The sequence below is a fragment of the Alligator mississippiensis genome, chromosome 2 (genome assembly GCF_030867095.1).
Source record: "Alligator mississippiensis isolate rAllMis1 chromosome 2, rAllMis1, whole genome shotgun sequence".
Classification (NCBI taxonomy): domain Eukaryota; kingdom Metazoa; phylum Chordata; order Crocodylia; family Alligatoridae; genus Alligator; species Alligator mississippiensis.
The window spans coordinates 195,237,089-195,253,245 of NC_081825.1; the positions used below are offsets into that span (position 1 = coordinate 195,237,089).

A 16,157-nucleotide genomic window follows, 5' to 3' on the forward strand; every position below is an offset into this window, starting at 1 on the left:
CGTGGTCCGGCCTTATGCCAAACCCTGGGCTAATTCTGCCCCAAGCCTCTCACCGGGCACAACTTCTCACGGGCTGGCCCTTGTGCTGTCCTTCAAGTTTACTCACATTTGACCCTACTCAGCATGCCCCTTGGACTGTCCTTCAGGCCTTCTCCAACTTCAGCTCTACTCAGCCCCCTCTCATGCACAGCTCTTCAGGCCTACTCACACTTCAACCCTACTCTGTGCGGGGCCTCCCAATGTACTACCCGCTCTGGGGTCTCTGGGACCTCATATCCCTGCTGGGTTCATGCACCTACATGTGGGCATACCTGGCCCCCACTACTTCCACAACTCTCCACTACCCCCTCTGGGATCTCTCATCCCTGCTGGGCTCAGATGCCTACACATGAGCATGCCTGGCCCGCACTACTTCCCCAGCAGCCTCCAAAACCCACCCAAAGATGGGGGCTGGGGTTAAGGCACCCCTACTTGCCTTTCATCGGGGAGACAACTGGTCTGGCATTTCCTGGGGACACCTGCGCCATCAGGCACATCACCAGGCCACCCTTCCCCAGCAGGGTGCAGTTTTAGGTCATGCCCAGGAACCTGCAAACCATCCCCATAAGCTCCTGCCCTTACCTCCAAGGTTGTTCCTGCTGTAACTCAGCTAGGCAATGTTTCTGCCTTCCCTGGCCACAGCAAACTGCAGCCTTTATATGTCTTGTGTTTAAAATGGCTGCCCTCATCAGACACCTGGTAGCTGCCTGCCTCTGCCCTTAAAGTGGCAGGCATCCAAAGGTGTCCTGCCACAAAGACCCTTCTTCACATGCTCAGCATTGAAAAGTCCTTGGCGTTCTTTCTTGAATCAGCTAAAGCAGTGGTTCTCAACCTTTTTTGTACCAGATCCCATTTGTAAACGTCAATGGCCAGTTCCAGCCCAGTACCCCTCCTGACCTGCTGCCCCCCCACCCCCAGGTCCCAGCCCCACAGTGTGTGTGGCAGGAGGTGGGTATGTGGGGCAGGGGGACCCCAAGCAGCCCCTTGCAGGCTGGAATGCTGCCAGCCTGCAAGGGAAAAGCCACAGTTTCCCATGTTTTTCTTCTTTAAAAGGTGAAGCCATTTCTAAAGTTTGCTGATCCATTTTTAAAGTTTGTTCATGACCCTTTCATATATTCTTGTGACCCACTGGTTGAGAAACGCTGGACTAAAGGTTTCAAAGGCCACGTATTTTATTTGATGCCAATAAGTGTTGTTTCTAAGAGGAGTGTGTTAGAATAGCCCTCTAATTGTATTTATCTGGTTATAATCTAATGGATCACAAGCTAGAAGGCCACATATAATATCAACTTGTGCTGTCTGTACTAACACTGGCACACATTACTCTAGTATCTGAACTCCCTGCCAAATCTGCAGGGTTTGCTTCAGCGGTGTTCTTATTGCAAGCATATGCAAAACAAGCTACATAGCCTTCACTCCGTTGTTTTTACTGCATCTTGGATTAAAATTTTGTACAGAAATCTCTCTAGTCTTTCTTTCCTGTACTGTGTGCTTATCAAATAAGAGTACAAACTTGTCTGGTCCTTTTGCTAGAGTTTTATTATTTGGGGTTGTTTGTTATGTCTGATAGCCATGTGTACTGCATATAAACTAAAAGGATAAAGGAATTATATCCTCAAAGCATTGATTTGGCATTTCAAAAATTTGCCTATTTGCAGTATAAATGTCTAGCTCTTGAACGCATTGTATAATCAGCATATTTCTAAACTTTTTATCTCTGTTTCCTTTGGATTATCCGTCAATCCATTTATATGCCACAAGACTGAGAATCCTGTCCAGGTAGCCTTAGAAAAAGATGGGAGGGAGTGAGGGGAGGTTACTTGCTTTTAAATTATTTTATCCTTCCTGAAGGAAACAGAAAACAATGTCTTGTTTCATGACATTGTGTTTGACTTTTTTTTTTTTTAGGAAATCAAATCTTCATTTTCCCTTTTATCTTTGTTGTTTGTTTTTTTTTAACAAGAAAGGAATTATAATTTAAATTACATTTCTACTTTACCAGGGCTACTTGTTTTGTCAGCTTATAGATAAAGATGTTTCTTAAAAATAATCTGAAATAATAATGACTTCATTTAAGAAATGTTATTTCTTAAAGCACCCTATAAGCCACATGTTGCTGTAATCAAAGACTTTATTCTTGTATAGCCACAGTACAAGACTATTAATTCTCCATTAATGAAGAATCGCATTTTCACAGAATCATTGTAATATTGACTCTCTGAATATTAGACCAGTAATATTTTGTCTTGAATGTTATTGTGGCATTTACTTCATTCGTATGTCATCATATGTAACTTATAAAAGAGCAATACTTGGGAAAAAATATTTTTATGAAGTCACTTGACTGGGTTAATTTTACATCTCTTTCTGAAGAAACTGGGACAGCTATAAAATAATATATTTTAATAAGGAAAGTAACTTAAAAAAAGATTTTAAATACTTGTGGGCATAGCTATTGTATACATGCAATCCTGTAAAGTAAAGCACTAACTTTCTTTAAATGAAGATCTATGCTCTCTGAATAAATTGATCCCAGGGTCCTAAAAGAGTTGTCTAAGGAAATCTCTGAGAGTGTGATATTAATTATTAATAGATTCTGGAATACTTTGGAAATTATGAAAGAGTTCTTGTTTTTTCCAACATTCAAAAAGGGCAGATGGGGTGATCTTCTAGATTAGTGGTACTCAACCTTTCCGGCACATGGGCCAGATATATGGGAGACAGCTGGCTTATAGGCTGGATTCAGCACAAGGCCAGTTCTGCCTGCCAAGTCTGACATGCCGACTGATCCCAAGCATCAAGTTCAGAACCACATGTTGGGTCAGATTCTGTGCACTAGGTCAAACCCTGCACTCCAAGTACAACCACAAACTGGTCTTGTATGCTGGCCTGATCCCACATATGGAGCCATGTCATCTAGCCAGCAGTACTGCCCACAGGTCCAAAAATTTAATGACCAGGGAACAGTGGCAACATTAATTGCTGTGAGGCTTCCAGAGCCGCTGTAATTAACATTGCCACTACTCTCCCGCCACCACATTTCCAGGCCTATGGGGAACCCCATGGGCTGGATGACTTGGCTCTGGGGGCCGAATCTGACCTGAAGGCTGTGCCTGTGCCTTGAGCATCACTAAGCTAGACAACTACAGGTTAGATAGCCTGGCAAATAAGTGGAAATGGAAAAACAGATGTGAGTGGCATTTGAAGAGGGTGTTTGGATTGCATATTTAAAACAGTCAAAATAATGTTTAATTTCTGTAGAAAGGAGTGGTTTTAACATTTCATTTTACCTAATGGTATCAATTGATATTGGGATCCAATTGGGAGTGGATTCTCTGCTTTATATTTAAGGGAAAAAGAAAGGAGGAGGTCTCTTATTATTCTCTAATCTGTTAAAGAACACTACTGATAGGTTTATAAGAGAATTAAAATCCATTCTCCATGCCTGGAAGATTTGTAATGATAGCATTAGGCCTCAAGACTGAAGGTTTAAAGGATTGAAGGAATGTAGGGACCCCACAGATATAAAGAACTCTGTATAAGCATTAATTACTGAAGGTAATGACATTTTTATCTGCAGTCTCTAAAAAGCTGTGGATGTTTAAAAATGGGTTTAGTGGCTGCCAATGATGAGGGTTTTCTGTTTTTGTTTTAGCCTGTCCCTTTGATCTCTCTCTCTCTTCTTTTTTTCCAAAGCCTTTCTTTGTTCATTGTCACATGTACCATGTAATTTTTCACTGTAAGAGTATGACAGTAAGGGTGGTCTTGGTCGGCTGCAAGGTGTGCCCATAGAGCTCAGAGAAAAAGAATCTCTTGTCATTCCATGTGAATACAATAACTCTCCTAAGGATTTGAGAAACTAAGTGATATGTACCCACATTTATTCATGAAAAAAAATAAATAAATAAACTTGGTCCTTTCTGCACTGACATAAACATCACTATTAACCAAGCCATAGGGATACTTTTTTTGTGAATTTCCTTTTAAAATGTACTATTATTTCATAGATTTATTACATATAAAATTAGGAAAAATCTAAAACTTTATAAAATATTGTTTGAAAATATGTTTTCAGGGTTATTGAACTCCAAATATGGCAGAGGTTGGACAGAGCATCGCAAGTTGGCTGTAAATAGCTTTCGTATTTTTGGATATGGTCAAAAGTCCTTTGAACACAAAATCTCAGAAGAATGCATGATTTTTCTTGATGCCATTGATACGTACAAAGGCAAACCATTTGATCTTAAGCACTTAATAACAAATGCAGTTTCAAACATTACTAATTTGATACTTTTTGGAGAACGGTTTACATATGAAGACACTGAATTTCAGCACATGATTGAGATTTTTAGTGAAAATATTGAATTAGCTGCTAGTGCTGCAGTATTCTTATATAATGCATTCCCCTTGATTGGCATCTTACCCTTTGGAAAACATCAACAGCTGTTTAAAAATGCAGCTGAGGTCTATGACTTTTTGAATGACCTCATTGAGCGAGTCTCTGAAAACAGGAAGTCTCAGTCACCTCGACATTTTGTTGATGTGTATTTAGATGAGATGGATCGAAGTAAAAATGATCCTGAATCTACATACTCAATAGAAAACTTAATTTTCTCTGTTGGAGAACTTATCATAGCTGGCACAGAAACCACCACAAATGTTCTAAGATGGGCCGTATTGTTTATGGCTCTTTATCCTAACATTCAAGGTAAGAATTTTATCTTTTTTTGAGGAACTAATATTGTATCTTTATGCTGAGAATTTGGAATGCGTTTTCAGGCTGTCTGTTACAGTGGGATGCAACCCAGAGCAGGTTTTATATTTGGACCCAAAGAGGGGAAGCTTTGTTATGTATAGCCAGGCAGCTGGAGTCTATGTTGGAACCCATTGTGGGGACAGGTTTCAGTTACAGCGAGAGGGCTTTCTTATCACATTGTGGTTTATACTATTGGTTTGGGACTACAGGAGAGGTTTGGAGGTCCCAGTTGTGACCGCATAGCTTGCAACTGCCTGGAATTTGACCGGGGTGAGGCAAATATCAAGAGTAGCAGAGAAAGGGTTAGAGACCTATAGCCCAAGCAGGGCACGAACCAGGGTCAAGGACCCATAGCCCAAGCAGGGCATGAACCAGGGTCAAGGACCTGTAGCCTGAGAGGTGTGAGATCAGCCGAGAAGATCAGAGAACAGGGGGCAGCAGCCCAGAAGGGTGAATTTTGGGGCCAGGGGCCCAGAGTGAGAGGCACAAGCTCCAGAGGCCCAGAGAGTCTGACAGTTGACAGGGCTAGAGCCCAGAAGCCAGGTCCAGGACAGTGGGCCTTGACTAAAGGACCACCTACAGCAGAGGGGTAGAAGCCAGGAAGGCCGAAGCCCCAACAAGAGATAAAGGCCTGAACTGGCCTTGTGACTTTGGGGACAAGTGTCCCACTTGAATGATGATGCATAACACCTGTGAGGCATGGACACAGCTGTAGGGGAGATCAGAGGCCATAGGGCAATGAGTACCAGAGGGACATGCATGTGCCTGGTGGGCCCACCTGAAGGAGGACTGGATTTGGTGCTAGTGGGATCTGAGAGGGGATCTGCTGATGAAGGAAAGAAGTAGGTGTGTCTTAGGACCCTTAGGCAGCTTCCCTTTAATGATCTAACAATTACATCAAGGCATGGCAGGAAGAGTAGAAGAGAAGGTAATTAAAATCAGGGCAAGGCAGTTGTTGTTTGGACACTAGGGGGCAGCACGGTCGCTTCTAGGGCCCAGTCCTGCTACAGGCTCAAATACTAATATCTGAAAAGTGGCTACTGTATTTTTGGTAAATCATGTCTCATTCGTGACTCCTTTTCCCAACATTATAATTTTTGAAGGGATCGTTATTTGTACCTGAACAGATTTCCCCAAATTTCACTTCACACATCCACCCTATGTTGGGAATGCAATATATGTTTTGTAGACATGTGGCATGAAAAAGAAGAGAAGAAGTGTTAGGATGTAATCCAGTTGTCTGAACGCTAACAGTATTTACTCTCCTAAACTTTATATGATCTATTCTGTTAACTTACAGTAAGTAACAAAATTTATTAAGAGGTATATGTTTTAAAGAAAGTTAGATCACTGACCTGGTGAAATTCACTGGCTAGCACAAGAACTAGAGTTTGTTGAAATGCTGAAACTTGTTTAGACAGCAGTAGCCTTTTCAGTAGATGCAGAGAGCATATTTTCTTCATTTCAGCCTATTCATCTAGTTCAGTCAAATGATGGATTCATTCCAAGTTGAGAAACAAATTGGAAGTTGAAAAAGCAGCAAAACTTGGTTTGTTCTTCCACTGTATGACTAGAAACAAGGTATGAAAGAATGAGTTCTATTCGTTATAAAACCTTGAAGGACCTGGTAATCATAGACAGGCAAGTTCCATTCACTAAATACAAACTATCCTTCCTTTGTTTAAGACATCAGTTTTAAACGCAGTGTTTTCAATTTAAGGTAGTTTTTTAATTGATTAAAAGCAATTTTAAATCAGGTCAAAGGGGTATAGGTTGTAGCTGTGTTGGCCTAAGGACATAGGCAGACAAGGTTCTTTGGGTAATATTTTTATTAGGCAAACTCAAATAGTTGGAAAAATTCTTTGCAAGCTTTCAGGTACAAACACCCTTCGTCAGGCTAAAGACGCATCTGCAGTTGGTCTGTGTTCTTCCTGGATGGAATAGAATAGAAGCCAGAGGCCCATATGCACATGAGAATGCCAGTCAGTGAACATGCATATTGAGGCAGTCAGTAGGTGAGAAACAGGTGGAGGTACGGAGGGGAATGGGAATGTAGACCTGGTGGTAAGAATATAGCTAATAAATAACAGAGAGGTTATCTGGGTTGTCAGATGTTGGGCAGGTTATAATGTGCCATAAATCCAATATGTATATTTAATCCATGATTTTTTTGTATCCAGTAGATTGAAGTTCGTAGGCTCGCCTGCAAAAGGTGTTTTGTAAATTCTCTTTGAGGATTAGAACTGAGAGATCAGAGAGGGAGTGATTGTCCTGTGAGAAGTGTGCCCCCACAAGTAGTTGGGTATTCTTGTCTTTGATAGATTTTCAGTGTGTGTTCATTCTGGTACAGAGTTGTTTGGTTTCTTCAACGTATTTTCCATCAGGGCATTTGGTGCACTGGATGAGATATATTACATATCTGGAGGTGCAGGTGTAAGATCCAGGAATGATGATGGTTCTGTTGTGGGCAGTAGTAATTGTGGGGGCGGTGGAGCTATGTTGGCAGGTTTTGCATTTCTTGTCATGGTATGGTCTGGATCCATTCTGTGTGTTTTGCTTCTGGTGATTATGTTGGAGAGGTTCAGTGCTTGTTTGAAGGCTAGGATGGATGGTCCTGGGAAGAACTCTTTAAGAATTGGGTCTTCTAGTCAAACAAGTCAGGTCAAACAAACTTGATCTTCTTTGGCAAAGTGGCTAGGCGGACAAAGGGAATGTTGTGGATATAGCCGATCTGGACTTCATCAAGGCTTTTGACAGGGTCCCACTGGACCTTCTCATAAACAAATTGGAGAAATTGGGCTAGGTAGATAGATAACCATCTCAATAGCCACTAGCACAAAGGGTAATTATAAATGTCAGAATAGCAGGAGGTTTTAAGTGGAATCCCACAGGGATCTTTCCCAGACCCAGTACCCATGTCATCATGTTAATTAATGATACAGATGCTGGCATAGAAAGCTTCTTGAGTAAGCTTGCAGAAAACATTAAACTGGGAAGGATTGCAAACATGGAAGACAGCAGCGCAATTTGGAAGTATCTTGACATACTAGAAAGCTGAGCTGAAGCTAATAGGATAAAGTTCAGTGCTGACAAATGCAAGGTGCTTCACCTAAGAAGGAATAATAAAAAATACAGACACAAAATGGGCGACACCGGCTGGGCAGCGGCACTACATAGAAGGATCTGAGAGTCTTGGTAGATCACAGACTTGGTATGAGTGTGTAGTGTGATACAGCTGCACAAAAGGCAAAAGTGGTTTTAGGATGCATCAGTAGAAGCATTAAATGCAAGGCATGGGAAGTGATAATGCCTCTCTACTTGGCACTAGACTATTATGTGCAGTTTTGGGCTCTACATTTTAAAAAGGACATGGAGGAGTTAGAGAGGGTCCAGAGCTGGGCAACCAAAATGATGAAGGGCTTGGAAGGCAAATCATATGAAGAAAGGATGAAGGAAATAGGCATGTTCAGCTTGCAGATAAGGCGCTTAAGAGGGACATGATAGCAGTCTTCAAATACCTGAAAGGCCACCATGAAGAAGAGGGGGAAACATCTTTTCTCTCTTGCTACAGAGAGTAGGACATGGACCAATAGCTTGAAATCGCATCAAAGTACTTTTAGATTGGGTTTCAGGAAAATCTTGTTCACTGCTAGAACCGTGAGGCAGTGGAATAGACTGCCTAGGGAAGTTGTGGACTCTCCAGCAGTGGAGGTGCTTGAAAAGAGGTTGGACATGATATAGGTGTCTTACATTTTACTATGGGTATTTCTTATGTTTCTGGGCTTTGCTAGTTGCTATGGGGAGCCAGGGTGGGGTTACCAGGGGAAGGGTGGAATTTTTTTCCTTTTGCTGCTACATTTGTCAGGGTTTTTCCAAAGCCTTCCTCAAAGGCATTGGGTGTTAGCTGCAGCCAAGGTTGGGAATATTATTGGGGTGTGCCAGTTCCAGAGGTTCCTGGCTAGAAGGTGTCACTGCTCCACTCAGGGTCAAAACAGTCGCCACAAAGGAATTTTACCCCCTGGTCAGGTTGGTATGGCCTCCTTCTGTAATAGGGGGCATGGCCTGCTTCCTGGGGTGTCTTGAGCATATTTTGACAATTCTTGCAGCAGCAGAACATTCACCACTGTGGTCCCCCTGCTTTACTTGTGGCAGGTTCAGGTGTTATATCTTGTGTTGTGTCAGGGTTGACTTGTGTAGTTCTACTAAGAGGTTAGACAATAGATTTGTATAGGATGGTTTGAATAGGGATGAACCTGCTTCAGGCAGGCAGGTGGATTAAATTACTTCCTAAGGCCCCTTTCTAGCCCTACTTTTCTATGTTGTTTTTATGCATTTAAATTGAATTCTACTGGTCTTTCAGATATAAGTTGATATAGATTATGAGCAAAGAAGTTAATCATCATCTAATAAATGTATTTGAATTTAATGTAGTTCATCTTTACTATCTGCAATCTTAAACTTGTTACCCTAGTTCCAATTAGCTCCTTGAAATAAGGAATGTATTGACCAAAGAAAAATATAGAAGTGAAAGTAGGATTCAATGTCATTGAAAAATAATTGTTAGTATAGCTTTTTGTGATATATATGAATAAGGAAGAATTACCATGAACAGGAGAGTCAAGAAAGAAAATAAAAATTGAAAATATAAATCATACAAGCATACAAAAATACAGGATTATTTAGTAAAATATTTCATGTTTAATTTTAAACAAAGTATATATTCTTTATTTTATGAATTTAAAAATATTTTGCAATAAACTAAAGGTTTTTTTCTCTAACAGGGCAAGTTCATAAAGAAATTGATTTAATCGTGGGCCCAAACAAAACACCTTCTCTAAAAGAGAAATGCAAAATGCCTTACACTGAGGCAGTTCTACATGAAATTTTAAGATTCTGTAATATAGTTCCACTAGGTATTTTCCATGCAACCTCTAAGGATACAGTTGTGCGTGGTTATTCTATCCCTCAAGACACTACAGTAATTACAAACCTCTATTCCGTGCACGTTGATGAAAAATACTGGACTAACCCAGAAGTGTTTTATCCAGAGAGGTTTTTGGACAGCAATGGGCAGTTTATCAAGAAAGACGCGTTTGTTCCTTTTTCACTAGGTAAGAGCTCATGCCTCTTTAATAAATCTAGATACAACAAGGTAAATATCAATAGTATATATCCAGAATAGGATGTTGTAAAACAGTTACATTTCTGATGAAATGGCTATTTTAAAAATAAATACAGTGTACTAGAAGTTGTGTAATGCTATCTCCTACATACGTAGGTGGACGTATAAGACTAACAAAAGATTAAGAAATTCCATGATTAATTTATTAATCTGAGGATTTTATCCAGCTCATTTCATTATTTTATATAAGTTTGACAGTTGAATCATCTAAGATAGTGGTGCTCAACTTCTGGCCGATGGTTGGGCTTCCCACGGTCCAGAATTTTTGTTGCAGCGGATCAGTGGCAGTGTTAATTGCTGTGAAGTAATTAATGCTGCCACCTCTCCCCTGCCATGCAATTTCTGGATCCATAGGGAGTCATACAGGTTGGGTGACAGTTCTGTGTGCTGGGTCAGATTGGTGTGTGGGGCTGGCCCAGGCTGACATGCACGGGTTTGTTGCAGTGCATAGGGTTGGATCTAGCACGTGGATCCTCCTGAAGAGTTAACTAAAACAGAGTTTAGGTATTCAAATCCAAAATTTGTAGGGGTACACCAATAAAGACTTTTTTTGGGCCAATACCGATGGCTGAATATTAACCAGCCATATCTACTGATACCAATCCGATTGCCGATATGCAGCCCAGCAGCTTGGACAGCAGTGTCCGGCTGGTAAGTCCATGGAGGAGAAGGGGCGTGGGGGACAGAAGTGGCATAGGGAGGGTCAGATAGAGGCCCCCACAGTGAGGGAAGGAGTGGGGCCGGGGCTGGGGGAGGTGCTGCCCAGCCGGGGCGGGTTAGGGCCGGGTTAGGGAACGGGACAGCTGTGGGCGGCTTATCCAGGGGGGCCTGGGAAGGGCACTGCTCGGGGCTAGGGCCCACCACTCAGGGCCAGGGTCTACCGCTGCGCACGCTCCAGGGGAAGCATGAGGGGGCATGTACCTTCCAGATTTGTATGCATGACGAGGGTGGGCTGTCGGCTCGGAGCCAAGGGCTGCACTGACCTCTTCCTTAGAGTGGGGCTGGGCCATGGCTGTGCTCAGGGCAGGCAGCAGCAGTGCTGGGAGAGGGTCTATGGGGTGGGCTACAGCAACCTCAAAATTCGCCAAAGCCCGTCCCCCAGTAGACCCCTCCTGCTCTCACCTGCCTGAAGCACAGCCCCAGCCCAGCTCCCTCTGGGAAGAGGCTGGTACAACCACCCGAGCCCATAGCCTGCCCTCACCCTGTGCACAAATCCAGGGGGTACATGCCCCTGTGCCTCCCCTGGGGCCGCTCCCCCTGCCCCCTGGATGAGCTGCCTATGGCTCTGTCCCACACCCTGTCCTGGATGGGCAGCACCTGCTCCAGCCCCACTGCCTTCCTCACCCTAGGGACCTTGATCTGCCTGCCCCCCTCCCCCCCCAACTTACTGGCTAGATGCTGCTCTCCACACTGCCAGGCTGGATTCCTAGTGGTGTGCATCCTGCAGCTGCATTTACAACATGAACAGGGCATTTATCATTGATATTGACCAAAAAAAGCTGATTGTCAGCAATGTCAACTTGCCTTTTATTGGTGTTGATACCATATGGACCGATATATCGGTGCCCCTCTAAAAATGTATAGTCATGAAAATCCCTGTACAACTGCTGCCTGACCTTGGAGATACTTGAACTCCATAGGTATTTTATTGAAAACAGTCACTGGATAAGATGCAGGAGTCCTGCAATGGGGACTGGAATCCTTGTCTTCCCTTTGCTTGGAAAGTTCCTTAACCACTTAGCTAGTCATGCATACACTTGCTTTCCCTGTGCTCTCTTCCCTAATGACTCTTTCATTCTTTCCTGCACCACATTCTTGCTTCACCAAAAGGTAAGAGAGTACTCTCTCCTCTGAACAGCCTCAATTCAGGGGATTTTCAGGGAGATGGACATGTAGGGTAGAATTCCAGCAGATAAAGGGGGAAATTAAGCCTATATCTTCCACGTTCTGAATAAGCATTAAAGCCCAGGTACTATTCCCAGTCCCTTTCAAAAGATAGGCCTCCTGTTTTGTTTTTGGAAGAAAGCAGACTACCATCAGGAGAGGATTGCGGGTCAAGCAGGCAGAGGTGCCTCCTATAGATGTGAATGAGAGCTGCAGTTTGATAGACATTCATGTACCCAGTGGGGGCATCTACATGAGATGCTTACTGCACAGTAGACTAATTAGCTCTGCAGTAAAGCATCTCTGTCTACACATGTGGAGCTATTAGGCTGGAGTAAATTAATTTACTCTGCCATAACACTGCCTGACAAGTACTATCCTACAGCAGAGTTATTTTCTCTGCAGCAGCGCATGTGTAGGCAATGACCAGGACTGGCTGGGGCACAAGGGTGCTACCGTACAGGGGCAGCTTGACAGCTAGTCCTGCACCATAGCACCCTTATGCCCCAGTGAGTCCCTCCACAGTGTTGAGCCAGGGTGGAGTAGCTCTGGGCTGACAGGCTGACCCCTGGGGCCGCCTGCCAGTTGGGGCTGTACTACCCCAGCTCAATGTACTGCAGTCCTGGGCACGCATGTAAACACTGCACCTGGGAGCAGTAAACTCCAGTGAAAATTATGCCAGAGTTTATTGTGTTACATTAATTTCATGTGTAGATGCCCCCAGTGTTTCCTCGTGGCTAGATTTAAGAGAATGCACACTGAAAGCAGTAATTATAGGTGGCTCCCTATTCAGGAAACTGACTGTTGGATTCCATTTGGATGCCCCTAAATTTCTCTATGCACTATTTAGGGGGTCTAGGCACCTTATTCACAGTTCTGGATTTCTCTTGAGGGGTCAGGTGCCTACTTTGTATGATGTCTACATAGCAGAAAGTCTGAGTACTTCTGGAGATGCTTGCAGTCTGAAGCACTGGAAGCAGTCTATCCATTTAGCATGGTGCTTTGTCTCATCTGCTAGTTAACTTGCACTGAGCGCTGCACTAACTGGTATTTAATATATAAAGCCATCAGCCTGTCCTATTTAAACCCTTCCACTAATGTCTATGAATAATAGCCATGTAATAATGCTTGTCAATAGACTTTTACATAGGCAATGTGAAATTACTGAGAAAAACATGAAAACCCTCAGTGTCATTTTCCAGAATTTTTTAGTCTGCACTACACAGTTGCATTATACAAACAATTCTTTTGTGTTCTGCAAAATTCTTTTGACCTTTATAGCTTTTGCCTATATAGAGACAACTGAACGAGAACTGGTAAAGTTTGTGTTTTAAAAATGTACAGATCTTTTTAAAACATGCCTCTTACTATATCAACCACCTGTCCTTTCCTGGGGAACAGAATAATTATGTCCAAAGAGCTCCATTTAGACTGGACACAGGAGATACTTGTTCTCTGAATTATAAGTGAAAATTGATTAATTTAATTTTTAAAATATAATTTGCCCAATTTTTCCCTATTCAGGAAGAAGACACTGTCTTGGGGAACAGCTGGCCAGAATGGAAATGTATTTGTTTTTCACTTCATTACTTCAACGGTTTCACCTTCATTTTCCACATAATTTGATTCCAGATCTCAAACCAAGATTGGGAATGACATTACAGCCACAGCCATACCTCATCTGTGCCGAAAGACGTTGAAGAAGAGTGGCCTAGACTTTCAGCTGATGTAAATTGCTCTAGCTCCATTACATGTATGGAACTACACCAGTTTACAGCAGTTGTGATTCTGGCTCCATTTTTTTTATTTGTAAATCCACTCTCACCAGATGAATTCTGAGGAATAAATTGGAGGACATGAAAATAAATTCTGTCTTCTTACATATAGATTTATGTTTCTCTTCTTACAGTTACACAAAAAGGCAGAATGTATTACTCCTGATACTTTTAAAGATTCTTCACTCATTTCTAAAACCAACTTTGCATCTCATTTCAACTTCTGAAAAATTCATCGTTATAACCCCACCTCAAAGGTTTAAAAAAACTTCATTAATACATTTTGTATTAAAAACAAAACTTTTCTTTATAGTCCTTTATTAAAATGTAAAACCCAAAACTGTTTTTATAAAAATCCTTTCAAAGTAGATGATTCTTAATTCAATGCATGTGCTCCAGCTTTGACAAATTCCTTCTTGTCCATTCACATCAGTCGTCACTGCTGCAAAGATTATTTTCTGGTTTCTCACTTTGAGCACATCACCCTGCTTTTTGCATCTTTCAAGTTACTCTTCATTTTCTACTTCATCAAATAACTACACATCTTAACTTTTAAGGCTTGTTTTTATATTATTTATTCTATCTACACTGTCAGGAGGTTGACTGTTTTCCACCACTTGACAGTCCATGATTTCAAACAAAAGTACCTTCATGGTTCCTCCCGTGCCATCCTGTCTCCCTCGGAGGAAGTTTTCCATTTACACCTCATTGTCTTGTTCAGATTGTTTTTAAAACTCTCCACTGCATGATGCTTACAAAAAACAACAGTGATTAGGCATTAATGGTTACATATTATTCTGACCAGTATTTTATTATTACTTTGTGCTCCTGTGTCTTTTTGTTGTGTCCACCTAGTATCTTTCATCTTAGACTTATATTACAAACTTTTTAGGCAAGAGGCCATTCTTTTTGTGTGTGTATGTACAGTACCAATCACTCTATGGTCCTACTTCATAATTGGATCCCCCTAGAGCATCCCAATAATAACAATAATAAAATAATAATGAACACTTTAATTTTCTTGTTATTCAGAAAACTAGACAGTATATGTGCATTTAGTATTCCAGTTACCATGATGCATAGCTGCTGAATTAAAACCTGACTTTCTGCCTCATTTTCTTTCACTCTGAGGAATAATATACAGGTCAGTCATATTCTTATGCAGGGTCATTCGTTAATCTAATATTACTGCTTGGGGTCAGTTTCTCCTTTTCATACCAAGTGCAGACAGGTTTAAATTATGGGATTTTCCTTGCTAGAATTGTGTTATATAATCTAATACATTTTCTTTTTACTTTTTACTGGTGTTCGTATCACATCCTTTACCATAGTATCTGAGCATATGACATTCACCCCAAACATAAGGATGAAATTTCCCATGAAACACTCTACCAACACAATTGAAAAGGAAATCAACTATATTAGATACTAAGTTAAAAGTCCACCTGAAGCAAGCCGCCTATGAGGCTAGTGTGGAAAAAACACGTCAGTTTCTGTAGCTAACAGCATATAAGACAGTCCTGTGACACACAGCTTTTTCCAACTGCAAGCCAAACAACCATGTATACTTTTATAGTTGGGTCAACTTGGGGGTGATCTTAAGCATGTCTAGAGTAATGATCACCTTAGGCTAGATTGAAAGTGGGACGTGGCCTTTGGAGTGGAATCTAGTGTCTCATAGGCACTAGATTCTTAGACTCTCAGTCTCTTAGATTCTTAGCATTTTCTTAGACTCTCAATATAATGCATGGGAAGAGGGTATATCTGTACAGTGCAAGTCAGTGCCATGCAGAGGTATCACAAGCCGGTTCTGTGCATGGTAGCTATGGAACCAAAGGGCATATAGCCATGTTAAGTGTGGCACTGTGCCCAAGGTAACTAACCCTGCATCTCAAGAGGTTGAAATAGTCGAGGCACAATGCCATAGTTATACATCTTCCAATTTAAGAGCTAATATACACAGTGCCCATTTGGGGTATGTTTGTATAGCATAACTTTGTGCTATATAGGCCATACTCCAAGGCACCTCAGACTGGGATCCAAAACAATGCGTATGTGGAAGAGGGAGCCCCCTAGTGCTGTTACTAAAAAGTGCTGAAGACCAGAAATGCTGAAGACCAAGGTGAGTATTAAAACTTGCCTCTCTCCAAAGCTGTCATTTTACTCTGCAGAGAAGTGTGCCCATTCACAGAGGCCTGCCACACCATACACAGATGTATGTGGAGGGCATCTTGTTCTAACCACTGCTGCCTGTTCTCAGCCAAAGCCATTTATAAATAAAGTACTTTTTTTCAGCTAACCCTTTGAATCCATGTTGCTTTCAGGACGTTTCAGGGGGAACATCAGGGCTCTTCTTGGGTGCATTTTTAAGATTCATTGATCCATTTGTACCAAATGGCCTTTATGGGAGGTACATGTAGTCAATAGTGCATCATTGAATGTCACCAACCATGATTCTGCTTAGCTTCTGAAAGCTTATTCAAGGTGGTTGGATAGGTGAGACTTCTTTAAGTGCCTTCTA

General features: G+C 41.9%; 1 protein-coding gene across 2 annotated transcripts in view; it reads left to right on the top strand.

The window, feature by feature from the left end:
- LOC102564928 (vitamin D 25-hydroxylase) overlaps window positions 1–13,743 on the top strand; it is a 30,352-nt gene extending 16,609 nt beyond the window's left edge. The window contains exons 3-5 of one of the 2 annotated variants that reach the window (XM_006275041.4): window positions 4,115–4,747; window positions 9,577–9,906; window positions 13,386–13,743. In XM_006275041.4, the coding sequence (XP_006275103.3) occupies window positions 4,115–4,747; window positions 9,577–9,906; window positions 13,386–13,561 (1,139 nt within the window). In that variant the 3' untranslated portion in view covers window positions 13,562–13,743. The remainder of the gene's footprint in view (window positions 1–4,114; window positions 4,748–9,576; window positions 9,907–13,385) is intronic. The other variant, XM_059722647.1, reaches the window with a different exon arrangement.
- Window positions 13,744–16,157: the final 2,414 nt, after the last annotated feature.